The sequence below is a fragment of the Balaenoptera physalus genome (assembly GCF_965194825.1).
Source record: "Balaenoptera physalus genome assembly, chromosome: 7".
Classification (NCBI taxonomy): Eukaryota; Metazoa; Chordata; class Mammalia; order Artiodactyla; family Balaenopteridae; genus Balaenoptera; species Balaenoptera physalus.
Window position 1 is genome coordinate 22,686,415 of NC_138886.1, and position 22,450 is coordinate 22,708,864.

Here is a 22,450-nt window from a genome sequence, read left to right on the forward strand (position 1 = left end):
CCCACTTTTAAATATAATTATCTTGAGTATCAGGTAATATTTAGTGTTTGTTTCAGTGATCTAATATGTTTTATAAAACCCATGAGGAGAATCCTCTATTGTATGTAGCCATATTTCTGTTCCTTTTGTTGTTTTTCCTTTTTTCTTTTTCTGATGTTCCAAGAGTCCTTCTTTTACCATTTCTTTCTGTTTGAAAAACTTCTTTTAGCCATATTTTAAAGGAAGGTCTGCTAGCAACAAATTCTTTTTTTTCCTTCATCTGAGTATGTCTCTGTTTTCGTTTCATTCCTGAAGGATAGTTTTGCGGGATATAGAATTTGAAGATGACCAGTTCTTTTTTTTTTCCCCCAGCACTTGGAAAATGTATCACTTCCTTCTGGCCGTCATGGTTTTAGATGGGAAATTTGCTCTTATTTGAATCGGTGTTCCCTCATGGGTAATGTGTCATTTCTCTCTGAATGCTGTCAAGATTTTTTTTTTTTTGCTTCATTTCTCAAAATTTAATTTTGAAATGTCATGTCTTGGTGTGGATTTCTTTGTATTTATCCTCTCTGAGTTTCATACTGTTTCTTGAATCTGTAGGTTTATATATTTTTTTTTGCCAAATTTGGACATTTTAAACCATAGTTTTCTCTAATATTCTTTTAAGTTTACTTACTTTTTCCTGTCCTTCTGGGACTTTGATGATGTATATAAATGTTGGATCTTTTGTTATCGTTCCAGTCCCTGCCACTGTGGATTTTTTTCTTTCCTTTTTTTAAGTCTATTTTATTTCTCTTGTTCAGATTGAGTAGATTCTATTGATGTGTCTTCAGGTTCATTAATATCTGTCCTCTGTCATCTCCACTCTACTGTTCAACCCACTGTTTATTCTTGTTATTGCATATTTTAGTTTTAAACTTCCATTTAGTTATTTTTTATAACTTCTAGTTCTTTGCTGAGATATTTGTTTTTACATTCTAAGGAATTTGCAATTGTGTGTTGAAGCTTTTTTATGATGGCTGCTTTAAAATCCTTATCAATAATTCTAACATCTGATTCATCTCAGTGTTAGCGTCAGCTGATTCTTTTCTCAATCAAGTAGTGATTTTCTTAGTTTTTGATGTGATGGGTGATTTTTCATTGTATTCTAGACATTTTGGCTATTATATTTGGAGACTCAAGGTCCTATTTAAATCTTTTATCAGGCAGTCATCCCATTTAGGCTTAGCATTTTCAGAGACTTGGTGATGCTATTTTGATCAACTTGGTTTATTTGGGGCTGCTCAGGATCCCATGGTCCCTGCTGGTTCCACCTGAGGGGATGGAGGAGTTTCCCTGGGTATGGCCTCCCAGTGTCTCTGGTGGGGGTGGGGAGAGGAATTCTTTTGCCAGTGAGGACAAACGTACTTCCTGGCGCTTGCTGTGCTGTGATCCTCTTTTCCTCACTCCTTCCCCCACATTGCAGGGAAGGAGAACACTTCCCAGGTGGGGCTTTTTTGTGGCAGGATCCCCTTTGCTGGTGCTGCTAGCTGCCTGCTATCTCTCACTGGGCAAAAGGGAGTCTTAGGCCTGGTGAGGAAGGAGAGTGCTTTCCCTGGCCGCTTACTGTCAGTGGCGCTCTTGATCCATCCCTTTTGCCAGAGCTGCTTGCTAGCCTGGTGGTGTTGGTGGTACCCCATTTGATCTGAGGGGGGAATGAGCCTACCTGGGCTGCCTTCTGTTGCTAGCTTGGGGGTCTGGAAAGTCTGGGCTTGGCTGACCTTCTTATGTTAGGTCTGGGATTGCAAGACCATTTAGTCCTGGGGTCTCTAATCTGTTCACCTTCCTTTTCTGCATTTCAGAGTTCTCTTTGGTTGCCTCTTGTATTTTTTCCAGGGTTTGTGTTTATATCAATACTTAGCTGGGAGGTACAGGGAGAAAGTTGTTTGTGCCATTAATGGACTTTTCCATGAATGGAAGTCTCATTCATGGACTTTTGGGGGAGGGAAACCCTTAAGACTACCCATAATAGAAAAATATGAATTTGGTCAGTGGCTTTATATCAGCAGAAAGTACTCTATTCTGGTACATTTCTACCTCTCATAGTTCCCTATGAATGAAACCAGAACACAATCTACCTGCTCTTTCTTCCCCCTCCTTCCTCCACTTCTCTAATCATGCTACCACTATAGACTTCTATGAATGGAAGTTCTTGTATCTTTGAAAGTGCAGAAAAAGAGTTAAATTAAAGCCTGGTTTCAGTTTGCCACCCTTTGTGGTGGGAAAGTGAGTCAGCAAATGCTCTATCCTTGGGCCACCACTTCTTCCTCCACCATGGCCTCTTGTCAACCTCACCAAGCTTAACTTCCCAAGACTGGGAAAATGGGCTTTTAAAGACAATTTGTCACATCTTGTACATCAAACTCAAAAAGAGAAAGAAACCTTAAGTGTAAATGCCATCTGGCTTTATTTACTCTTCATCACCCTTCTCTTTCAGAAACAGCTGGACAGATGCAAGCTTTTACTCTAAAGAGCAGTTTATAGGAACAGATTAAAGAAAGGATTTGTTTTTAAATTTTTGAGCAATAATTTGATTTAATTAACATAGTCACTAATTGTTTTATAACTGAAAATGCCCCAGCCCTTGGGCAAAAATCTGAAAAATGCAGGGAAGTTGCTGATGAAGATTTTGCATGAGGGTTCAGAAAATCAAATACTCATTTCATTTCTAAGGGAAATAATAAAAAAAAAATCTAAAGGAAATTTAAAGAATTAGTAAATATAACAGCTGTAATCTGAATGTGTCCCTCTCAAATTCATTTGTTGAAACCTAACCCTCAAGGTGATGGTCTTAGGAGGTGGGGTCTTTGGGAGGTGCTGAAGGTGGAGCCCCCATGAATGGATTAGTGCCTTTATGAAAGAGACCCCACAGACCTCCCTAGCCCCCAAAGTGTGAGGATACAATGAGAAACTGACAGTCTGCAACCCAGAAGAGGGCTCTCACCGAAACCTGACCATGCTGGCACCCTGATCTTGTTACTTCCAGCCTTCAGAACAATGAGAAATAAATTTGTGTTGTTTACAAGCCACCTAATCTGTGGTATTTTGTCACAGCAGTGTGAATGGACTAGGAAATAACTATATACATATATAAATGGAATCTCAAATTCTAGGAAAAATCCGAAGATCTAGAAATAAATGATATTTTCTCATTTGTTGAGTGTTAGAAATATAAACAATATAATTTTATACTAGTGATCCCAACAGGATTGGGGAGGCATGGGGCAGTGCATGAGAACTGTAATAGTAAAAGCAGAAAAACTTGATTCTTCCTTAGATGAAGTTATGTGTGAATGGAAAATGCTATAAAATGTTTTCAGGTAGGAAAGTACTTGCAGCACAGAATAAAATAACAGTTTTCCAGGACTTTGAGGGAAAACTTTATTTACTGTTTTAAGTTTCCATTTTAATACAATGGGAGTGAGAAAAATAGCCTATCAAGGATATCTGTATTCTTCTCCCTGGAACCTGTAAGTCCCCTTACACAGAAGAAGGGACTTTGTAGATGTGATGAAGTTAAGGACCTTGAGATGAGGAGATTATGCTGGATTGTAGGCTTGGGAGATGGAGGAAGGGTCCATGAGCCATGGAACACAGGTGGCCTCTGAAAGGTGGAAAAGTCAAGGAAATGGGTTTCCCTAAAGCCTCCAGAAAGATGTCCAGCCCTGCCAACTCTTTGATTTTAGCCCATCTCAGACTTCTGACCTTTAGAACTATAAGATAATAAATTTGTTGTTTTGAGCTCCTAAGTTTGTGATAATTTGTTATGGAAGCAGTAGAAAACTAATGCAAATACTTAGGTTATATTTAAGGATGTTGCTGTTCACCTCATATGCTTTTCTATATAAAAGCATTACTCCACCACTGACTTTGCCCTCCCCCCTCCCCCCATTTGGCAATGTCTGGAGACATTTTTTATTTTCATAAGTAGGGTGGGTGCCATTGTCACCTAGTGGATAGAGGCCAGGGATGCTGCTAAACATTCTACAATGGAAAGACTGGCCCCTCAACAAGAAAGTATCATCCAGTCCAAAATGTCATTGGTGCCCAGGTTGAGAAATCCTAAACTAGATTGATTTTCATAAGTATGCAGGAAGTTGAGGCCTACCATGCAGTTTGCTCTAAATTAACTGCATAGTCTATCTAGACCTGCACTCTCCAACAGGATGGCTATTAGACATATGACTATTTAAATTCATTAAAATTAAATAATTTTAAAATGAAGTTTCTCAGTCACACTTGTCATATTTTAAGTGCTCACTGGTCACGGTGCCTAGTGACTACCATATTGGATAACTGATATAGAACATTTCTATTATTGCAGAAAGTTCTGTCGGGTTGTACTGGTCTTTCAGACCCTTGCTACCTGGAGTGTTATGTACGGACAAGTAAAATCAGCATTACCTAGGAGCATGTTAGCAACGTAGACTCTCAGACCCCACCCCAGATCTATTAAATCAGAATCTGTATTTTAATAAGATCCCTAGATGATTCATGTTCACATTCAAGTTTGAAAAGTCTCAGTGACTTTCTCTTGCCTTGTTTCCTTTCTCCTTCCCTCTGGTGCTCCTTCTTCTGTCTCCCTTTTAGCTGCACAAAATGCCTTTCTTCTCAACTTTAGTCTCTAGGCTTTTCAAGCCAGAGCTATGTCTTATTTCATCCCCTCCCCCCTCCCCCAAAGACATTTAACACACTGTCTTGCACAACATAGTTGCTTGGTGTTATTGTTTCTGGACTGAATTGTATTGAAATAACTTCTGAGCAATCTTAGTATAGGTCCTTTTTCTTTTAACCAAAAGGATGGCTATTTTTATCTTTTACTTTATAATATGAGCATTTCCTAGAGTTTTGACTATAAAAAAAATAATAAAACCTTTTCAAATATTGTGAATTAAAGGTTCATTGTGAATTAAAAGTTCCTAGTGATTCCATGATGTGAAGAAGAGAATACGTCATAGTATGCTGTCTCTGGGTAACAAAATGTAGCAGCACTTTTTACTATTAATATTAATTACAAACATCTCCAGAATCATCCTGTGTTCTATTGGAATAATTTGTATTGCATTAAAAAATAAATGCCTCATGTTTGAGTCATCTAGGAGGATTATCAGGTTTTGGTTTTTTTTTTTTGGTATCAATCAAAATCTGTTACTTTATGTGGTAGCTACCACTGCAAGGAATTAACTTGTTCTTTCTTTGCACCAATGCAATGAAAACATTCATCAGATGTTTTGGAGGTAAGGTGATGTAGACTCCATGAACGGCTTGATTTTATGAGTGTTGCAGCTTGTAGCATACATAAGACTTAACTCCTGTAGCAAAGGGACAAATTAAAAATTGTAGTTTAATTAGCCATAAACTATTCAGACTGTAAAGGATCTCTTTCATTTTGCAAATAAGTAAACTGAGACCCAGAGAAGTCAGTGTGGGGCAAAAGATGGTCCCATTGCTTGTGTTTTGTGGAAAGGGCAACATGGGAGACCTTTCTTTTAGACCTCTTGTCTTCATCTCATAAATGCATGCAGTGAACCAGAAGATCCTCGCGTGCCCCTCGCAACTTTGAAAACATTTTTAATCCAGTTCTCCTTATTTTAAAAGTAATGTTCTTTTTATAGTTTCACACTGCCTCTCTGTAGACTATTTCTATCTGGGGTGGAAACCCTCACTACAATACTAGTATTGAAGTTGGATTTAAATTCGTGTTTCTTTGTGCATATTAATCTGCATAAAAAAGTTTTAATTTCATACATAGGTGAATAAAAGCGCCAAATTATGTAAATTCTCTGTTATAGTTCTGCAATTCCAAATTTACTAGACAAAGCCAAACAGACTTAAAATTCCTGAAAGCACAACTAGCACTGCAAAAAAATAATTTGGTCCAGAGATTTTGGTGTGGATTGCCTAGAACTGTAAGCAAAAAGTTGTTTTAGGACACTTTTTTTCCCCCTGAGGCTAGAGCATTGCCTTTCTTTGGACTCTGAGAGGGGCTGATGTCATAGAAATGATTAAGAACCACCAGTCTTTTCAACTCCTGAAATATATATATATACAATCTGAGGGCTGGTGAGAACATGACTTTTGCAAGGTTGCAAGTTTTATTAGTAGGATTTCTTGAAACCCCCATTTTTCTATTAAACGTTTTCTTCCTTCCTCTAAAATTTCTATGATTGTGAACTTTATGTAACTTATATGAAATAATCCCCAAATGATGAAAATTCGACAACAGTGCTGTAGAGATGACAGTCATTGACAGGAGTAGTGTGGGTATCTGCTCAGTTAAAAAAAAAACTTTAAAGAGCTCATTTTAGTCAATACCCAGTTCTTTTTCTTGCTGCTTATCCTGCCTTTCTCCCTATCTTTCTAGTTGTCTTTTTTCTTCTACTGTAGATCTTATGATCATCAAAGAAAGTATGATGAGAATACTCTCGTTTGGAGAACACAGGTGTCTATAACTTATGCAAGAGATAGCACTGATACAGAGGTTTCTCCCTATATGATCTGTGTGCAATTCTGATCTGTTGGAGCTTTGTGAATATGCTAAGGGGGTTGGAGGGTGGGAAGGCAGGATGCAGGAAAAAATTTCTTCTGCCTGAATAAAAAGTTGCACATCCATATACAAGTTACTCACCCTCAGCCCCAACTTTTAAGCCATGCTTACATGTATTATTTATCTGATAAATGTTCATGTGTAGTACACTCTTCAGAAGTCTTTAATCAAGCAACCTCACTCGTATTATAATAATAATAGTTCCATCTTATTGGAACTTTCTAATCTTATTATACTATTCCATCTAATAAGATGGAATGGTACTATTTTTGCTGATCCTTTGCTTTGTTTTTCTTACCAATTTAGGTGTTGGGTTACTTTCCACGTTGTACCCTGGAGCACAATAGGGAATTTTTCAAAATCAAACATTTAAGTGCAAACTGCAGAATAAACTGTCAGTAGTCAGACTAAGCAACTACATTTCACACTTTGAGATGCCTTGTGTATGTTCCATAGGTGGGTTGCCCCTGATAAGTTCAACTGGGCATTATAAAAGGTATCTTGTAGAAATGCATTTAAAAGGTGTCATTGCACTTTATAACTTTACATAGTTAAAATCAAAAACTACAAAAGACTGGAAGAAATAAGAGGTGTCTGAAAAATAAAGGTTTATTAAAAGGAAACCATCAATAGTAATTTTGAAAAATTAGAGCACTGAAAAGTATCAGCAGAGTTTAAAATCTTAAGAGGTAACAAGACTCTTTACAAGTTAGACTTGAAGGTCTACATCGGCATCATAGCCCTGGGTGAAATCAGGAAAGTCCATTTCTCTCTCCAGTCTAAACTGGAAGCAGATATTTTACTGACAGCTTGGAGCAGAAAGTAGGCAGATGAATCGCCACAGCTTTATATCTTCCCTAACAGGATTTTTCTCTCTGTAAGCCTGAACTGATTAAGGTCTTTTATTAAGAAATGTATACGAAGTGGGTGGGTGAATGTAAGGAGAAAAGCAAGAGAAATGTCTGGGGTGGTCCAAAGCGTCCCTTCCCTTTCCTTACAAAAGCAAACATGCAACCCCTCTTGACTTCATTTGTTCTTAGGAAAATTTTTTGTTTTATCTGTTTTCTTTTCCCCTTTTGCCAAAACCAGAGTGTGATGGAATTCTCTCAGCCCTGGCCCTTTCCCAGCAGCCCAGCTGTTTCAGGAGGGTGGGGTCCAATCCTACTGAGGTGGCCGGAGAGCATCGAATGCTGACCACCCACCCTCAGTGCTTTCATGGCCTGATCCGTCCCCACCATCCCCTCCTCAGCCATAACCTGTGGGCAACAGAAATGTGAGGCCTGCGTCCCCTCCCTGAAGAAGTTCCTTCCCTGCCTTATCTGTTTTCTTCGAACATCTCAGCTGAGTCAGGCCCTGTCGTTAAAAACAAGACAGCCTCACCCAGCTTCACAGTTAGGAGGAAGATCTGGCCTCCGCCTTGGGCCTTGACCGGGGCACTCAGTCCTGCCTCTCCTCATGGAGGGGCCCACACTGTCGCCTGGCCAGGCGGCAGCATCCGCCCCAGAGAAACTTGGAGCAAGCTGCCCAGAGACCCCCCCACTGGCTGTGCCAGCTCTGAACAGGCTCAGAGTACAGCGTCTCCATTCCCGTGTTCCCAGGCTCTCCGAAGCCAGAAGGATTTTATTGTTTCCAGAACTCGAGAGCAGCAGAACAGGCTAAGGTGGCCCATTACGCTTTAGAAATTGTTCCCCTCTGCCTGAAGCCTAGGAAAATCAAGGATCACTTAGACTCTGTATTAATTTGTCTCTTACCTCAAATCCTTTTTCGTATGAGGCAGGCTCTAAAAGTAAGAAATGAAAAGAAAATACTCCTTTTATTTCCAACTGAAAGAAGAAAGGGGATGACCTGGAATTGGAGAGCTCATCAAGAAATGCTGGTGGGGGCTTTCGGAAGGTTCTTGAACTGAAGGAAACCAGGCTGATGGTTCCTTTGCGGCTGAGGTGGCGGTGTACCAGAGCACGCAGCCCCGCAGTTCGCTCTCTCTAGGTTGGGAGAACCAATAGCAGTTTGCCCCGGATATCCATATTTCTTCTAGATTTATTCCTTGAGTTTTCCCTGAAGGAGAACGAAAGGGGAAAAAATGGAGGGAGGCTACTAGGTGGCCTCACGCTTTATATTCTACCTGCAGGGTGTCTCATTCTGTCCTCGCAGCAGTGTTGCAAGTACATAGTATCCCCACTTGACAGATAAGGAAACTGAGGCTCAATGACATTGAATAACTTGTCCATTGTCACACAACTAGTAAGCGAAAGAAACAGTATGTGACCTGAGGCCTGTCTCTTTTCTCCTGTAAAATATGAATACTGACCCTTAAAATCCTCCAGTTGCGCAGCCTGGGAGGTTAGAAGAAATTTTATCTGCAAAGAGCCTCAATCCATCCTCCTCCTCACCAACTAGCTTCTGGAGTGCCTGTGGGAATAATGCCTGAATATTGTCAACTGTTTCCTTAATTATTAAAGAGAAACATGCTCTTTGTAAAAAACCCAAAATTACAGAAATATTTACATTAAAATTTAAAGTCCATACTGCCACCCCTGCCTCCTTGTGGTAACTCCTGTCAACAATCTGGTGTGTATTCTTCTAGACTTTTTGTAATACATGTAAGGTGTATATGCATATCTATAGAGATTTTATAACAAATGGAATATTGTAACCTTACAGGCTTCATACAATTTGTGTATCTTCTGACGTGGGTCAGTACAGTAGAGCGGTGTCAGTCTGTTTGATGGCTGCTTACTACTCCACTTATATATAACGTCAGCGAATGTTTAGATTTACAGTGTTCCCCCAGTACAAATATTGCTTCATCAAGCATTCTGTATTCATAATATATGCTGCTTCAAGTATTTCTGGATGTGATGCATTTCTACAGGTGGAATTGTTAAGATAGGACATTTTAAATTTAGACATTGCCAAACTGCCTCCAAAAAGATTGTCAGATGACTCTGCTGTCAACAGTATATGGGTGGGTCCATGGATTTACTACTCATTCCGTCATTAATAGGATTATAAATCTTCCCCCGTCTGTTAGCTTATCTTAAAAGATAAGAATATCATATTTAATGCAGATGAGCTTTAGTTCTGAAGCCAAAAGGGCTTTCTAGCATTTCATTCCTGGATTGAAAGACTCAACCACCCAGCCATGGACACTGCTGGACAACTATGCCCCCGCCCCCGCCCCCTCTCCCTGCCCACACACGCAGTCTGAGCCACTAAGCTCCCTGCATGCTTCTGAGAGGGCCAGACAGATGCTTCCTACCAACAGATGGGAAAAACAAACTAAAAATGATTTGGTGATAATTCAATCTTTCTTATCTCAGTTTCTCTCTCTCTCCCCCCCTCCCCCTCTTTTTCCCCTCCCCCCTTTATTAAAGTATAATTGACATATAACAAGCTACATATATTTAAAGTATACAGTTTAGATATAATTGATGATAATCAATTTCTGGTATAGCAATCTAAAAATCTGTACGTATATGAACATATATGTGAGGGATGTGTGATGCACACACACATAGAGTATATACCTATTCTTAGCTTTCCCTTAACCATTTTGATTATTAACAAAAACTTCGTAAAACATAGTAATTCATACCCATAGCCACTTTTCTCTTATTCCTTTCACAGCAAAACTGCCTAAAAGCTTTGTCTGTACTTGGAGGGTCCAGTTTCTCTCCTGTTCACTCTTGAATCTACTACAATGAGGCTTCCATTCTCAAGACCCACTGAACTGTCCTCAGTGACCTCCTTGTCGCTAAATCCTTTCTTTCAGTTGCTTACAGGTTTCCTCCCCTCCTCTCCCTCTTCCTAGCACTCAGTCTATCAGCGAATCATATCAGCTTTACCATCAACCTGTGTCTGTGATCACCACCGTCTCATGTTCAGAACCACCCTTAGCTCTTGTCTGGATCACTGTGTGAGCCTCTAGCTGCCCTCCTCCTTCCTCACTTGCTCTCCCATAGTCTCCAAATACTGCCCTCCTCTAAAAGATAGTTTACTGATTTCTTTTGTTAGTAAAGGTCTTTCACATCCGTCCTAGAACCTAAGCTCCATGAGGGGAGATAGTTTTTTCTGTTTGGTTCACTGTGGCATCCTCAGTACCTGACATATAGTATACACTCATATATTTAGATGAATTTTTAAAAAAGGGTTAGTCGACTATAGCCTAAGACCAAGTCATTCAGCTCTGACAGTTACCAAGAATCAATTGTTTTTGCTCCTAAAGTGCCAGGTTATTCTAACAATAATGTAACTAGGTAAATATCACATTATCTAATAAAAATGAGGGCAACGAGAAAATGTTTCTGGGAAAGCTAAGGGGAAGGCTTTGTTAATATTCAGTGAAGACAAGTTGCAAAAAGAAACTGCTTTAAATTTTCTGGAGAGAACAACTGTAAGTGTGGGGAAAACCATAAAAAATCAGCAAGGTTTTTGTACTCAAATTGCTTTGCAAGAATTTTAAGTTCTGACTCCACTTTGAAGAAGCCAATTTGGAGGGAGTATGTGATGCTTTATTGGTGTGGCTTTGCTTGGAAGGTGATGCAGAACTCCAGTTAACAGACCCATATTCAAATATAAAGCCTTGGCTCTAGGTTGAAGGATTGGCAAATGAATACAAATCGTTATTTTAAATTCAAATAAAATATTGAAGGTATCATTTTTATAATTTTGTGTTCTAAACATTTTTTAAATTAATTGACTGTTAGCCTCAACTGAAGCTTATTATAGGGTATCTGTGTTTGCGTGTGCACACACTTTTTTTGTTTCTGTTGTTAAAGGATAATTGATACCATTTTATCTGTATGTTTTAACATCTTGTTCTTACTTAACAGTGTATCTTGGAGATCATTTGGTAAGGATAGAATTTCTTGAGAACTTTAGAAAGTTGAATAGAATCCCACTTTATGAATCAACTTAATTTATTTTACTTCTCTACTTGTGGTTGCCTAGATTATTTCCAATTTTTAAAAATAAACAATGCTGCAAAGAATTCCTGGCACATACGTAATTGTATTATGTGTAAATATATCTACAGGATAAATTCTGAGAAGTGATCTTGATGCAGTTTATTTTGATGGCTTTAGAACTGATTGATTTTTGTTCAGGATTTATGTGTTAGAACTTGCTTTGTGATATTTTGTCTTAGTTTTGAGCAACCGATATTTTACTCTGAACGTGTAGTTAAACTGAAACTCATGTACAAAAATATGTTTATGATTTGAATTTGGAACTCTTTAGCCTAAATACCCACTTCCCAATTGAATAATCATTTTTATCACTTAAAAAAACTTTTTAATACAAGTTTCTGATAACAAGAGATATCTTAGGCACACAGCTATCTCACTGTAGTAGGACAGACTGTGCCTCCCTCCTACTCTGCCAAGAGTCTGTACTTCATAAGCATCAATTCAGAGCATTTAGCAACTGTAAGAGACATAGTCAGTCTCCAAATGCACTATCATATTTACAGTTTCTGCTCTTCTTCTTTCTGTGTCTTTCAGCCATTAAATATATATATATATAGCCATTTATATATATATATATACACACATAAACACACACATAATTTTTAAATAAACATTTTTAGGTTGCAAGAATATTTCTGAATTTGCTTTTGGATTAAATTTTAATTTTTCCCCTCATTTTGTTAGTAAAATAATGAATTATAAATTAAATTTCCATTATGTTTTTTCATCCTCGAATTTTGTCTTCTGGGTAACACATATCTTGTCGATCCATGAACTACTACATCCAGTAGTTCATGAACTGCAAAGAATAAAATCCACAGGATTCTGTCATCAGCTATATTCTGTGAGTATTTTCAGCCAGATTTCAGTAGTCGTTTAGACCTGTACCATTTTGGGAGAATCCTAATCCATAGCTGAAAAATTAAATATGTTGTAAAACCAATTACAAATTCCCTGTTTATGTTGAACTTTTTCTAAGGAAAGATTCTGGGCAGGGGGAGTTTCATTTATCCTTTAAGGGATAAGTATTATTCAAATCACTTCGGTAACAGCTAGACCACAGTCATGCAATAAGTTTAGTATCACTTTCTCAGTTAGACGGTGTTGAACTGTGGTTGACAACACTGATTTTCTGTAAGATTTAAGATTGATCATTTTTAGAATAAGGGAGGGAAATCTGTGTTTGAAAAATTTTGTAATCACTATGTTTAGGAGGCAAAACAGGTTTAATTGTTCTGAGGATGGTGAATTGTCTCCTATGTGAAGAATATGTAAGTGACATGATCCCTTTTTCGTTGGGTCTCGTGTGAAAGAAAATAAATCTCATTGTCTTTTTTTTTTTCATTGTCTTTTTTAAGACACTAAGACGCAGTGACTGTTTTGAATGTGTGGGGGTATGTAACACACATACATATATGTTATATATACATTTATATAGTGTATGTATGTATATATATGTATGTGTGCATATATATAAATTATATATATTTTTAAGTTTAAAATATATCTGTTATTTAAAAATGATAAGGACTTTTAAGAAAAACCTTTGTTAGGCCTTTAGAGTAGCATTGTTTTTTAGATATTAGTGGGTAATAATGCTCTGGTGAGCCAGTCTTATTCTAGTTAGTTCACTCCAAGACAGAGCTGGGTAGAAATCCGAAAACATGTTTAAGGGGGCAGAGGAGAGGCGGGGACCCATCTTAACATGGTTTAACACGCATTGGTTTCGTAGGGAGGACTGAGATCCTCATTTGAGAAGCAAGAAGAGCGAGGCCAAGGAGAGGTTAACTCGGACACAAAGGCGGTGTAGGATGGATTTACCTTGACTTGTTTTAGATCTGTGAGATGTCTGATTTTTTTGTAAAAACACAAATTTGCCAACCAGACTGGAAGTGCTTTCTGTTTTTTTCATCAAAAACCTTGGACTCCCTCCCTTGAGGTCTTCTCTGTCAGACATTTTTTTCTTTTTAACTTTGGTTCTTATGTTCCAAATATAAGCAAAGTTCAACTAGTTAGGAAAAAGTCCCTCTAGAAAAAAGCCTCTAATTGTGAGACCAGATGGTAAGCATTATTCAGCTGATGGGGGTGTGTAGATTTCAGGGAAGGTGTGGTAATCTGATCTTGCTCTGCAGCTGTGACCCCTTCTTCCAAAACAGCCTCCTTCCTCCCTGCTTTTTGCGTCCACATTCCAGCATCTCTCCTTCCATCTTCGTGGGCACCGGGGCCCTCACAGATTGATTTGACAGATGTAGAAGAAAGGACTGAAGCTCACTCGAGGAAGAGCGACTTTTGCTATTTATTCCAAACCGCAGATATATTTTGATTATTCTCCTCCCCATGTTACTTGCAATATTGGCAAATCATGCCAAATGTAACCACTCTTGTTCAGCCTACTGAGAAACAGTCTTAAAGGACTCAAATTGCCATGAGCCCATCAGGGTGTCTTTAAGGCCTCTCCATCTGAAGTCATGCAGGTACCTCAAGCTGAAGATAAATAAAACCTAGGGCACCATCTGTGTTCTCCTCACCTACCCTCAGAAAACACCAACTGATACTTTCTCCTGTGTTTCTTCCTTCAGTGGAAGGTAGCACCATCCTTCTGTCACCCAAATGGAGAATCTAGGAATCATTCTAGACTCATATCTTTCTCATCCATTCCATGCAGTCCATCTTCTAAATACTTTTCCAATCCTTTCATACCTCTCTTCTCCCATTGCCACTGCTTCTGTTCAGGCTGTTCTTTCGCCTCTGGAATTTGGAAATATCTGATGGTTTTGCCTTTATTTTTATCCACATCATTTTCTTCTTCCCTTCTCTTACAGTGTTGTATATTAAATGAGACTCTGGCCAATGAGGCCAATGAAATTAAAATCTCATGGGAGGAAGGATAGATGAAGATCATTATTTCTTATATGTTCTGCAGGCTATTGTAGTATGTGGCTGGGGTTGAGAATCAATGCTAGACTGGAAAAATTTCAAATATCTTTGCCAGGCTGTGTACAAGGTCTTCACGGTCTTGAACATCTTATCTTCTGCTACTTCTGCTTCTGACTTTACAATAAGCAACCACAAACTACTTGTGCTTCCTCTTTCTTTCATGCTATTGCATACCATCCTTGGTTTTATTCCTTGATCTGTGGGGATTCGTCCATCAGAAATGTTCCGGAAATATGCGAACTACCTAAAGGACTGTCCCTACTGAGTACCACATTATCTTATTCATCATCTTGGTAGGTACTGAGCTGACCCATGAGAAACTCCAAAGTGATTTGAGGCTTCCATGCTTCTCTGTGTTCCTCTCTTTTCCTTCTTGTTATTCTTGTCACATCCAACTGCAAGTCCTAGGAATCTCTTATAATTAGGATGGTGTCATCTCAGAACTTTTTGAAATGCCAGGTCTTCATGGTCCAAAACATGCTTCCACATTTTGCCCTGGAAGAAATCTGCCCTGGAACTGTGCTTCACCAGCCTGCACACATTATGCCTCTCATGATGGCAATAGGTAGTGTAGTCAGGTAGATGTGCAGTGTGTAGAGGGCTTTTACGCATCATATCTATCTCAATTTGATCCTCGCCACACCCTATGGAGTAGGCAGAGAGCTATTATTTCTCCACTTTACAGATGTGGAGATGGAGGTTCTTTTCATTCTTATCAACCTGCCTTATAGGTGTGCACTTGAGTCTCTACAGATTGTGTGTTGGTAATCTGTCCACAGATTAAGGATCAAGGGTCCCCAATGCTCATCTCAAGTTCTATGACCTGACTGGATTATGGTTGGCTCCTTTTTACTAAAGGGGCTTGGTTGTAGTTCTTGTTTATAGAAACTTGGTGGTAAATCCGTGATTTGAGCAAAGTTGATCTCATAATGTTCAATCACGATTGTTTAGAAGCCTAATCACCTTGGAATTTTCCAGGGCCCATTTTTCCACTGAGGTAGTCCACCTTCAGCTTTTGGTCAGTTTGATCCTCGGCACCTCTGTGAAAGAGAGGGGAAGGGAGAAGAAGGAAAAGCTCTGTATGATTGATTTTAGATGTTGATTTTTGAGGCCTGTACTGAGTCTCTTAAATTACTCAATCAGGTCTCGAAGATCCAAGCACAGAGTGTTGGGACCGTGTGGTTGGGCCTAATTGTAGTACTAAAAACAGTTCCTTTTAATGAAGAAGAAGGGAGAGGACTTGGAGTTCCTCAGTGAAGCACCCATGTGTATTAGCTCCTGGTCAGACTATGGTGTCCCCACTTCCTGTCTCTAATCTAGGCTGCTTGCAGGGTTGGTAAGGCCCATTGGGCTAGTTCCTGAGACCATCATGGCTTTTATCGCAAAGATCTTGCACTTTTTGAATTTAAAAATTAGAAGAAGTTATAAACAACAAATGACTGTATTTGAATTCTGCCACTTTTGAAGAAAGACAGCTTGAGCAAATCCATGAGAATAAGGGTCTTCCCTTCTGCTGCCTGGAAGGAGAAAAAGATCGTGTTACTTAAAATAAATCTATTGAGATGCATGTTGCTGGTATCTAATCAGGCTCTGAATTTGAGCTCAACTAGAGCTTTGATAAAAGAAGGGGGAAAGGAGACTTGAAAGAATGCTCTCCCATTCATGAAGGGCCTGCATGTTTTTAGTTTCCAAGTAAATGGAATAATGGGACCATGTATTTTCCATCCAAGCATTTTCCATCCTGAGAATAATTCCCTTCCCGGCTTCTCAATGAATAATGCATTATTTCTGAAACTCAAGAGGCATTCCTTTGATTTTCCTTTATGTTTAGCTTTCTGAGTGATTTTCAAGCAAGGAAATTCAAGGACTTGGAATGAATGCTTTATTAACATTTTTACTTGAAGTTCAAATAGCTCGTTGGCTATTATCTCCTGATTTTTGAAATATTTTTTTTTCTCCCTAAGCAAAGTCTAAGGTATTGTATTTATTAGAAAATGAAGCACCTTGGCCAGTCTTCAAAGCGAACAGCAGTTTAAAACCAATACACATTTGTGTTTAGAACAAAGAGCTTTATGGGGATACTTTGCTCCTTGCTTTATTTTCATTTCCCTGCTGAAAAGTTTCAAAAAAAGAAAGCTCACATTCAAAACTGGGCTGTTTGGAGACTAAATCTCATTTGTTTACATTTTGTGAAACTCATTCCTTGAGGCTAGTCCAATTCACGACCCCAATCCAAGCCTGCCTTCACCTAGGCCAGTGCCATTTAAATCAAAAGCTTCAAATGTACTTCTGGGATCATCCCTACTCCCTGTCTGCTCATTGTGTAGCCTAATTACACGTAAGGGGCCCATCAAGTAAGATGTAATAGGACATGATGGTGCCCACCAGTTCACGTTCTCTTAGCCAAGGATCCCCAGCTCATTCCTGGGGTAATATGGTGGTAGATTTTAATGCTATTTCACAACCTCCATTTCCCCTGGGAGCCAAGTGAGTGGTTTCAGGAGCTAAATAAGTTGGAACTAAGAACATAATTTGTATTTCCATCCCTTTACAGTTATAGTAAAATATTCATGATTCAGAAGAGTTGGAGAAGCAAGAGAATTTAAATAGGAAACATCTAGAGCATAACATTTTGGTTTAAAAGATTTAATTTTATTAATTTAAGAAGTGGGGATATAACACAGTGTTTACGGGAGCATGGGCTCTGGAGCCAGCCTTTAAGAGCAGAAACTCTGGAGTTTGCCTCGGGTCTGCCACTTTCCAGGACCGTGGCCTTGAGCCAAGTTATTTTACTTTTCTGTTTCTCAGTTTCTTCCTCTGGGTGATGAGATAATAGTTTCTATCTCCTACAGCTGTGGTACAGATTAAGTGAGTTAATGTTTGTAAAGCATATAGAAAAGTACCATTTAAGTGATAGTTGACTTAAAATAAAAGTAAATGTGCATCTTACTGTTGGAAATTGCTATTTCCAAACAGGCCCGTGCTGCTGAGCAGATAATAACAATATTATTGCTACTGCTGTTTCTGGTAAGATTTACTGCGTGATTATTTTCTGGACACTCATTTACTCCTGCCACACCCCAAATGAGGCAAATGGAATCATTTCTATTTCTCAGATGAGAAAACTGAGGTAAAAAACTTATTTGCCAACAACAAGGACCTACGGTGTAGCATAGGGTACTGTGTTCAGGATCTTGTAATAACCTATAATGGAAAAGGATCTGAAAAAGAGTACATATATATGTGTATCTACACACACACACACACACATATATACACAAAACTGGATCACTGTGCTGTACACCTGAAACTAACACAATGTTGTAAATCAACTCTACGTCAATTAAAAAAGGAAAGTAATTTGCCTAAGTTCGCCCAGTTTGTTAAATAACAGAGCAAGGATTTGAGCCCAGTCAAACCGAATCCGGAAACTGTGCCTCAACTAAACGTTAAAGGGTGTTTGTCACAGTGCTTTTGCCTGAAAACAGTCTTATACTATTAAAAACTGTATTTTTATAAGCATCAAAGTGTGTATCCTGACTGCAGGATGTCTCGATTTCATACCGCAATTGCTTAGCAAACTCTGTTTTGCTCAAAATAATCATCATCAATGTCTCAGAAATACTCAATTTTAGTAAGGTCTGAATTAATGAGATTTTATTCAATTGCTCATTTTATCGTCAAAACCTTTTCTGATTATTTCAGAAAATGAACATTTTATTGCAAATGATGATCCGGTGGCTTTGAAGCTCAGTATTTTTACCTTGAACTGAAATCGTTTCACCCCATGGTTGCTCGCCTCATCATTCTATTTTTCTGTTCTCTCTTTTTTTTCAACCTCCCCGATCCCGCTCCCCGTCCTCGCAGGTGCCTTTATCATCTGCTGGACTCCTGGATTGGTGTTGTTACTTCTTGACGTGTGCTGCCCACAGTGTGACGTTCTGGCCTATGAGAAGTTTTTCCTTCTGCTTGCCGAGTTCAACTCTGCCATGAACCCCATCATCTACTCCTACCGCGACAAGGAGATGAGCGCCACCTTCAGGCAGATCCTCTGCTGCCAGCGCAGTGAGAACACCAGCGGCCCCACGGAAGGCTCCGACCGCTCAGCGTCCTCCGTCAACCACACCATTCTGGCTGGAGTTCACAGCAATGACCACTCCGTGGTTTAGAAAGGAAACTAACTAAGATGAGACGCGGCCATCATCTACTGAGGGATGATCATCCTCCCCCTTCCCAAAGGCACGGGCAGGGCGGGGTGTGAGAGAGAGGAAAAACACACTCGCGTACTTAAACACTAACCCGTGGCAGTATTTGTTCCTAGACCCACCAAGACTTGATGTATATTGAAAAATTAGCTTATGGGACATCCCTCATCCTGCTCCCCGTTCCTTTTGAAAGTAGAAAGTGGAGACCTTGCAATAGAGTTCATAAACAGACTCTGGAGTGTCCATTTACACTACACTAACTAGTCTTCAAAAGATTTTGTGTGGTTTGGTGCAAGTCAGAATCAATTCTGACTAATTGAATCCACAACTTCATTTACATACAGGCTTCCCTTTTTTTCTTTTTAACGGTTACATTTCATTTAATAAACATGTTTATGCCTATCAGCATGCTTGTGATGGATAAGACTATAGACTGTTTTTAAACGATCATAACTCCATTTTTTTCCTTATGTAGGAAAACTGTAAATTAGAATTACTTTTTTTAGAAAGCATGCATGTAATGTATGTATGCAGTATGCTGTACTTAAAAAGATAAAAGGGTATTAATTTTAAATCTTCTAGGAAATAGAAGAACCTAGATGTCAAAGCCAGTATTTGTTTAGGTTATGAAACAAACAATGATCTAATCACAATATTACCTTTTTTTATTAAAGTGTTGTAGCATGTATAAAACAAACAGGGAATGGAAGTTTATTATCAGAAGAATGTGTACTCTATAAAAGTTATAGAGATGAGCACAGTGGTATTGTTCCCACATATTTATAGTACCCAAGTACATTCTAATTATTAGTTCATCAGAGGAATTTTTTAATGACCTGTGTTTTTCTGTATTATAATACATAGTCATTGTAGAAAACTTGAAAAATACAGAAATGTATAAAACAGAAAAAATACTGATAATATCACAACTCAGAAGTAACCACCATTAACAGCTTTTCCCCTGTGTATGCCTATATGTATATTATATACCTTTTTATATAATTGGGATCATACTGTAAACAGTTTTATAACCAGTTTGTTTTTTCCACTGCATAATTGCCACATTTTCCTATGGCATTAAAAATTTTACAAAAACATAATTTTAATGGCTATATAATATTCCATTTAATGGATGCAACTCAGTTTATTTAACCCATTCCTGTATTGTTGACTACTTAGGTTATGTCTAATTTTCACTATTATAAATAACGTTGCAAAATTTTTATGTACATAAAACTTTGTTCATATAATTGATTATTTACTTAGGACACATTCCCATGAAGGATTTTTTTTTTTTTAATGTGAAATGTCTTTTTATGCTCTTACCTTTTATAAAAGGGGATTTCCTGCTTTTGCCCTATGTAGGTGGCAATTGTGAGGAAAGCCAGTTAAATTACCTTTTTACAAAGGAAATGCAGTGGTTACTTTAGTTGAGAGTGACTTTTTTTATATAACAAGATGGACTAGAAACAGTCAACTGCCACAAATAGCCAGGATACCCTACTTAATATGTCTAGCAATTCCAAATTTCATTTGAGCAGTGGATGGTCCAGCTCTCGGTAGCCACAACCCTAGTGTAGAATTGAAGACAGTGCAAAGAAATCAAACGTGCCGAGTGAATAAAGGATCATCTTCACGTTAAATAGCTTCTGTAGCAAATGGGTTGAGCGTGTTGGTATGTGACTGGATACTGTGTATTCTCTAAGGTCACCCCTACAGATGCCGCCATATTAGGTGATACCTGTTCAACTGTCCGGGTAAACTAATTATTGCACCAGTTCGTCGTAATAAGTAACCAGTAAAGTCACAGTCACGAAGCAGGTGTGGGAAAGTCAGGAGTATGTTTGAGAGAGAGATGTCCAGAAGAAGAATGGTTATTTAGGAAGGAGGAGGTCAGTGCATGGTCACCATTTGAACAGAGGGCAGACTCAACAAGTGCCCAAACTGGAAAGAATATGGGGAACCGGTTAGCAGAAAGGTGTTTGCACAGACTTGACACAAAATACAGAGCATTTTATAGTGGAAGGGAAAGAAACGAACTTGGACTTTTACTCATGCGCATTTATTCTGAAGGAGATGTGGACTATTTGAAATTTAAAAACATACTAATTGGACTTTAATAAATCATTCTCAATCAGTGTTTGCTAATGTGTGGTTCTGGTCAGTGCTGTTTCTTTTGTTGAAGAGTCGTCCTTGCACTGCTTGGTGCCTGCCTTCTGTGACCTCTTTTCTGTTCCTGCCGCAAGGGCTTCTGAACTCACACATGTAGCCACCATATGCTTCCCCAGCTCAGAACTGCTTTTTTGTCAACCTGAGTCATAAGTCTTTCCAGTGTACAAGAGGTGGTGATTTATGTTGCATGAAAGGAGAGGTAACATCTTAGGACAATACTTCACTTGTCAGCAGTATAGCTGTTAGAGTGAGTTTCTTTTGGAAAAACTGATTTTATAAAAACTTTATAATGACTTTATGGAAAACTCTCACTAGGAGTTTATAAAGTTACAGTGGTCTTTATGTTTTTAGATTTAATGACTAACAGGATAAAAGTGGTAGGTATCTTCCAGTTATACGCTAATTATATTTTCGATATATTGCTAAGACGGGAAAAATAACAATGGTTATTCAAATGAATGTCTCAATGAGTATTTGGAATAGAATACTGAACCTTTAAATTTAGGTGGTTGTAAGATTGTTAGAAATCAAATGTCTCAGGAGTCTTCTTCACAAATTAACAATGATTTTTTTTTTTTTTTTTTAGTGAAACCGTAATTTCCTAGACTCAAAACCTCAGCTAACGTTATACAATTAGTGAGTCTTATCAGTTTTCCCATCCTCTTTTCCCAGTTAACTATTGCTTTAGGTTCCATTGTTCATCATCTTTCTCATTTATTCCAATAGTCTCTCAACTTCTGAAATGGAATTTTGATACTGTTTCCAGCCCTTCTTCTTAAACCCAGAGTGTGACTTGTGCTAGATAAAAACCGTAGAAATGCTTCTCGATCAGGTCCCTTCATTATACCAAGGTAAGCAGAACATTTTTACATTAAGACCTTTGGAAACAAATTGCTTATTTTGTAACACCGAGTTTACCTGATCCCAAACCCTAGGAAGGCTTGGGGTCGGTTTGTGTGTTGGGATGGACTTGGATTGAGGCACCATCTGACAGAAGAAATGTGTGTCACGAGGAGCCAGAATGGGTCATCAGTCTTCCAAAGCAGGGACCATTCAGTCCGTAACATTCATCTGTACTTTGTATAGTTGGCATATAAAATTCTCTAATTCTTACATTGATAATGCTCATATTCACAGCTTACTTACTGCTCATCTGTTTAGTGATATGGCAGGTGAAGACCCATTTACAAATCTAAAGCAGAGGTTGGCAAACTAAGACCCACTGGCCAAATCTACCTGTTTTTATATGACCTATGAGCTAAGGATGGGTTTTACATTTTAGTGATTGGAGAAAAAAGTATTTTGTGAAACATGAAAATTACATGAAATTCAAATTTCAGTGTCCATAAATTAAAGTTTTATTGGCACACAGTCACACTCACTAGGGCTATGTGTTGTTTATGGCTGTTTTTGTACTGCAACGGCAGTATCGAATACTTGCAGCTGAGACTGTCACTCGAAGTCTAAAATATTTATTCTCTGACCCTTTACAGAAAAAGTGTGCCAACCCCTGATTTAGAGAATTGCATTTTCAATCATTGCTATCCTCATTTAACTGTATGTTCATTGGAAGAGTTAGCAGAAATTGGGCACACCACGAT

The 22,450-nt window shown here is 38.5% G+C and overlaps 1 protein-coding gene across 8 annotated transcripts in view; it reads left to right on the top strand.

Annotated features, from left to right (window-relative positions):
* LPAR1 (lysophosphatidic acid receptor 1) overlaps window positions 1-20,825 on the top strand; it is a 164,453-nt gene extending 143,628 nt beyond the window's left edge. For all 8 annotated transcript variants that reach the window (XM_082469227.1, XM_082469224.1, XM_082469226.1 and 5 more), the window contains one exon: window positions 18,340-20,825. In XM_082469227.1, the coding sequence (XP_082325353.1) occupies window positions 18,340-18,641 (302 nt within the window). In that variant the 3' untranslated portion in view covers window positions 18,642-20,825. The remainder of the gene's footprint in view (window positions 1-18,339) is intronic.
* Window positions 20,826-22,450: the final 1,625 nt, after the last annotated feature.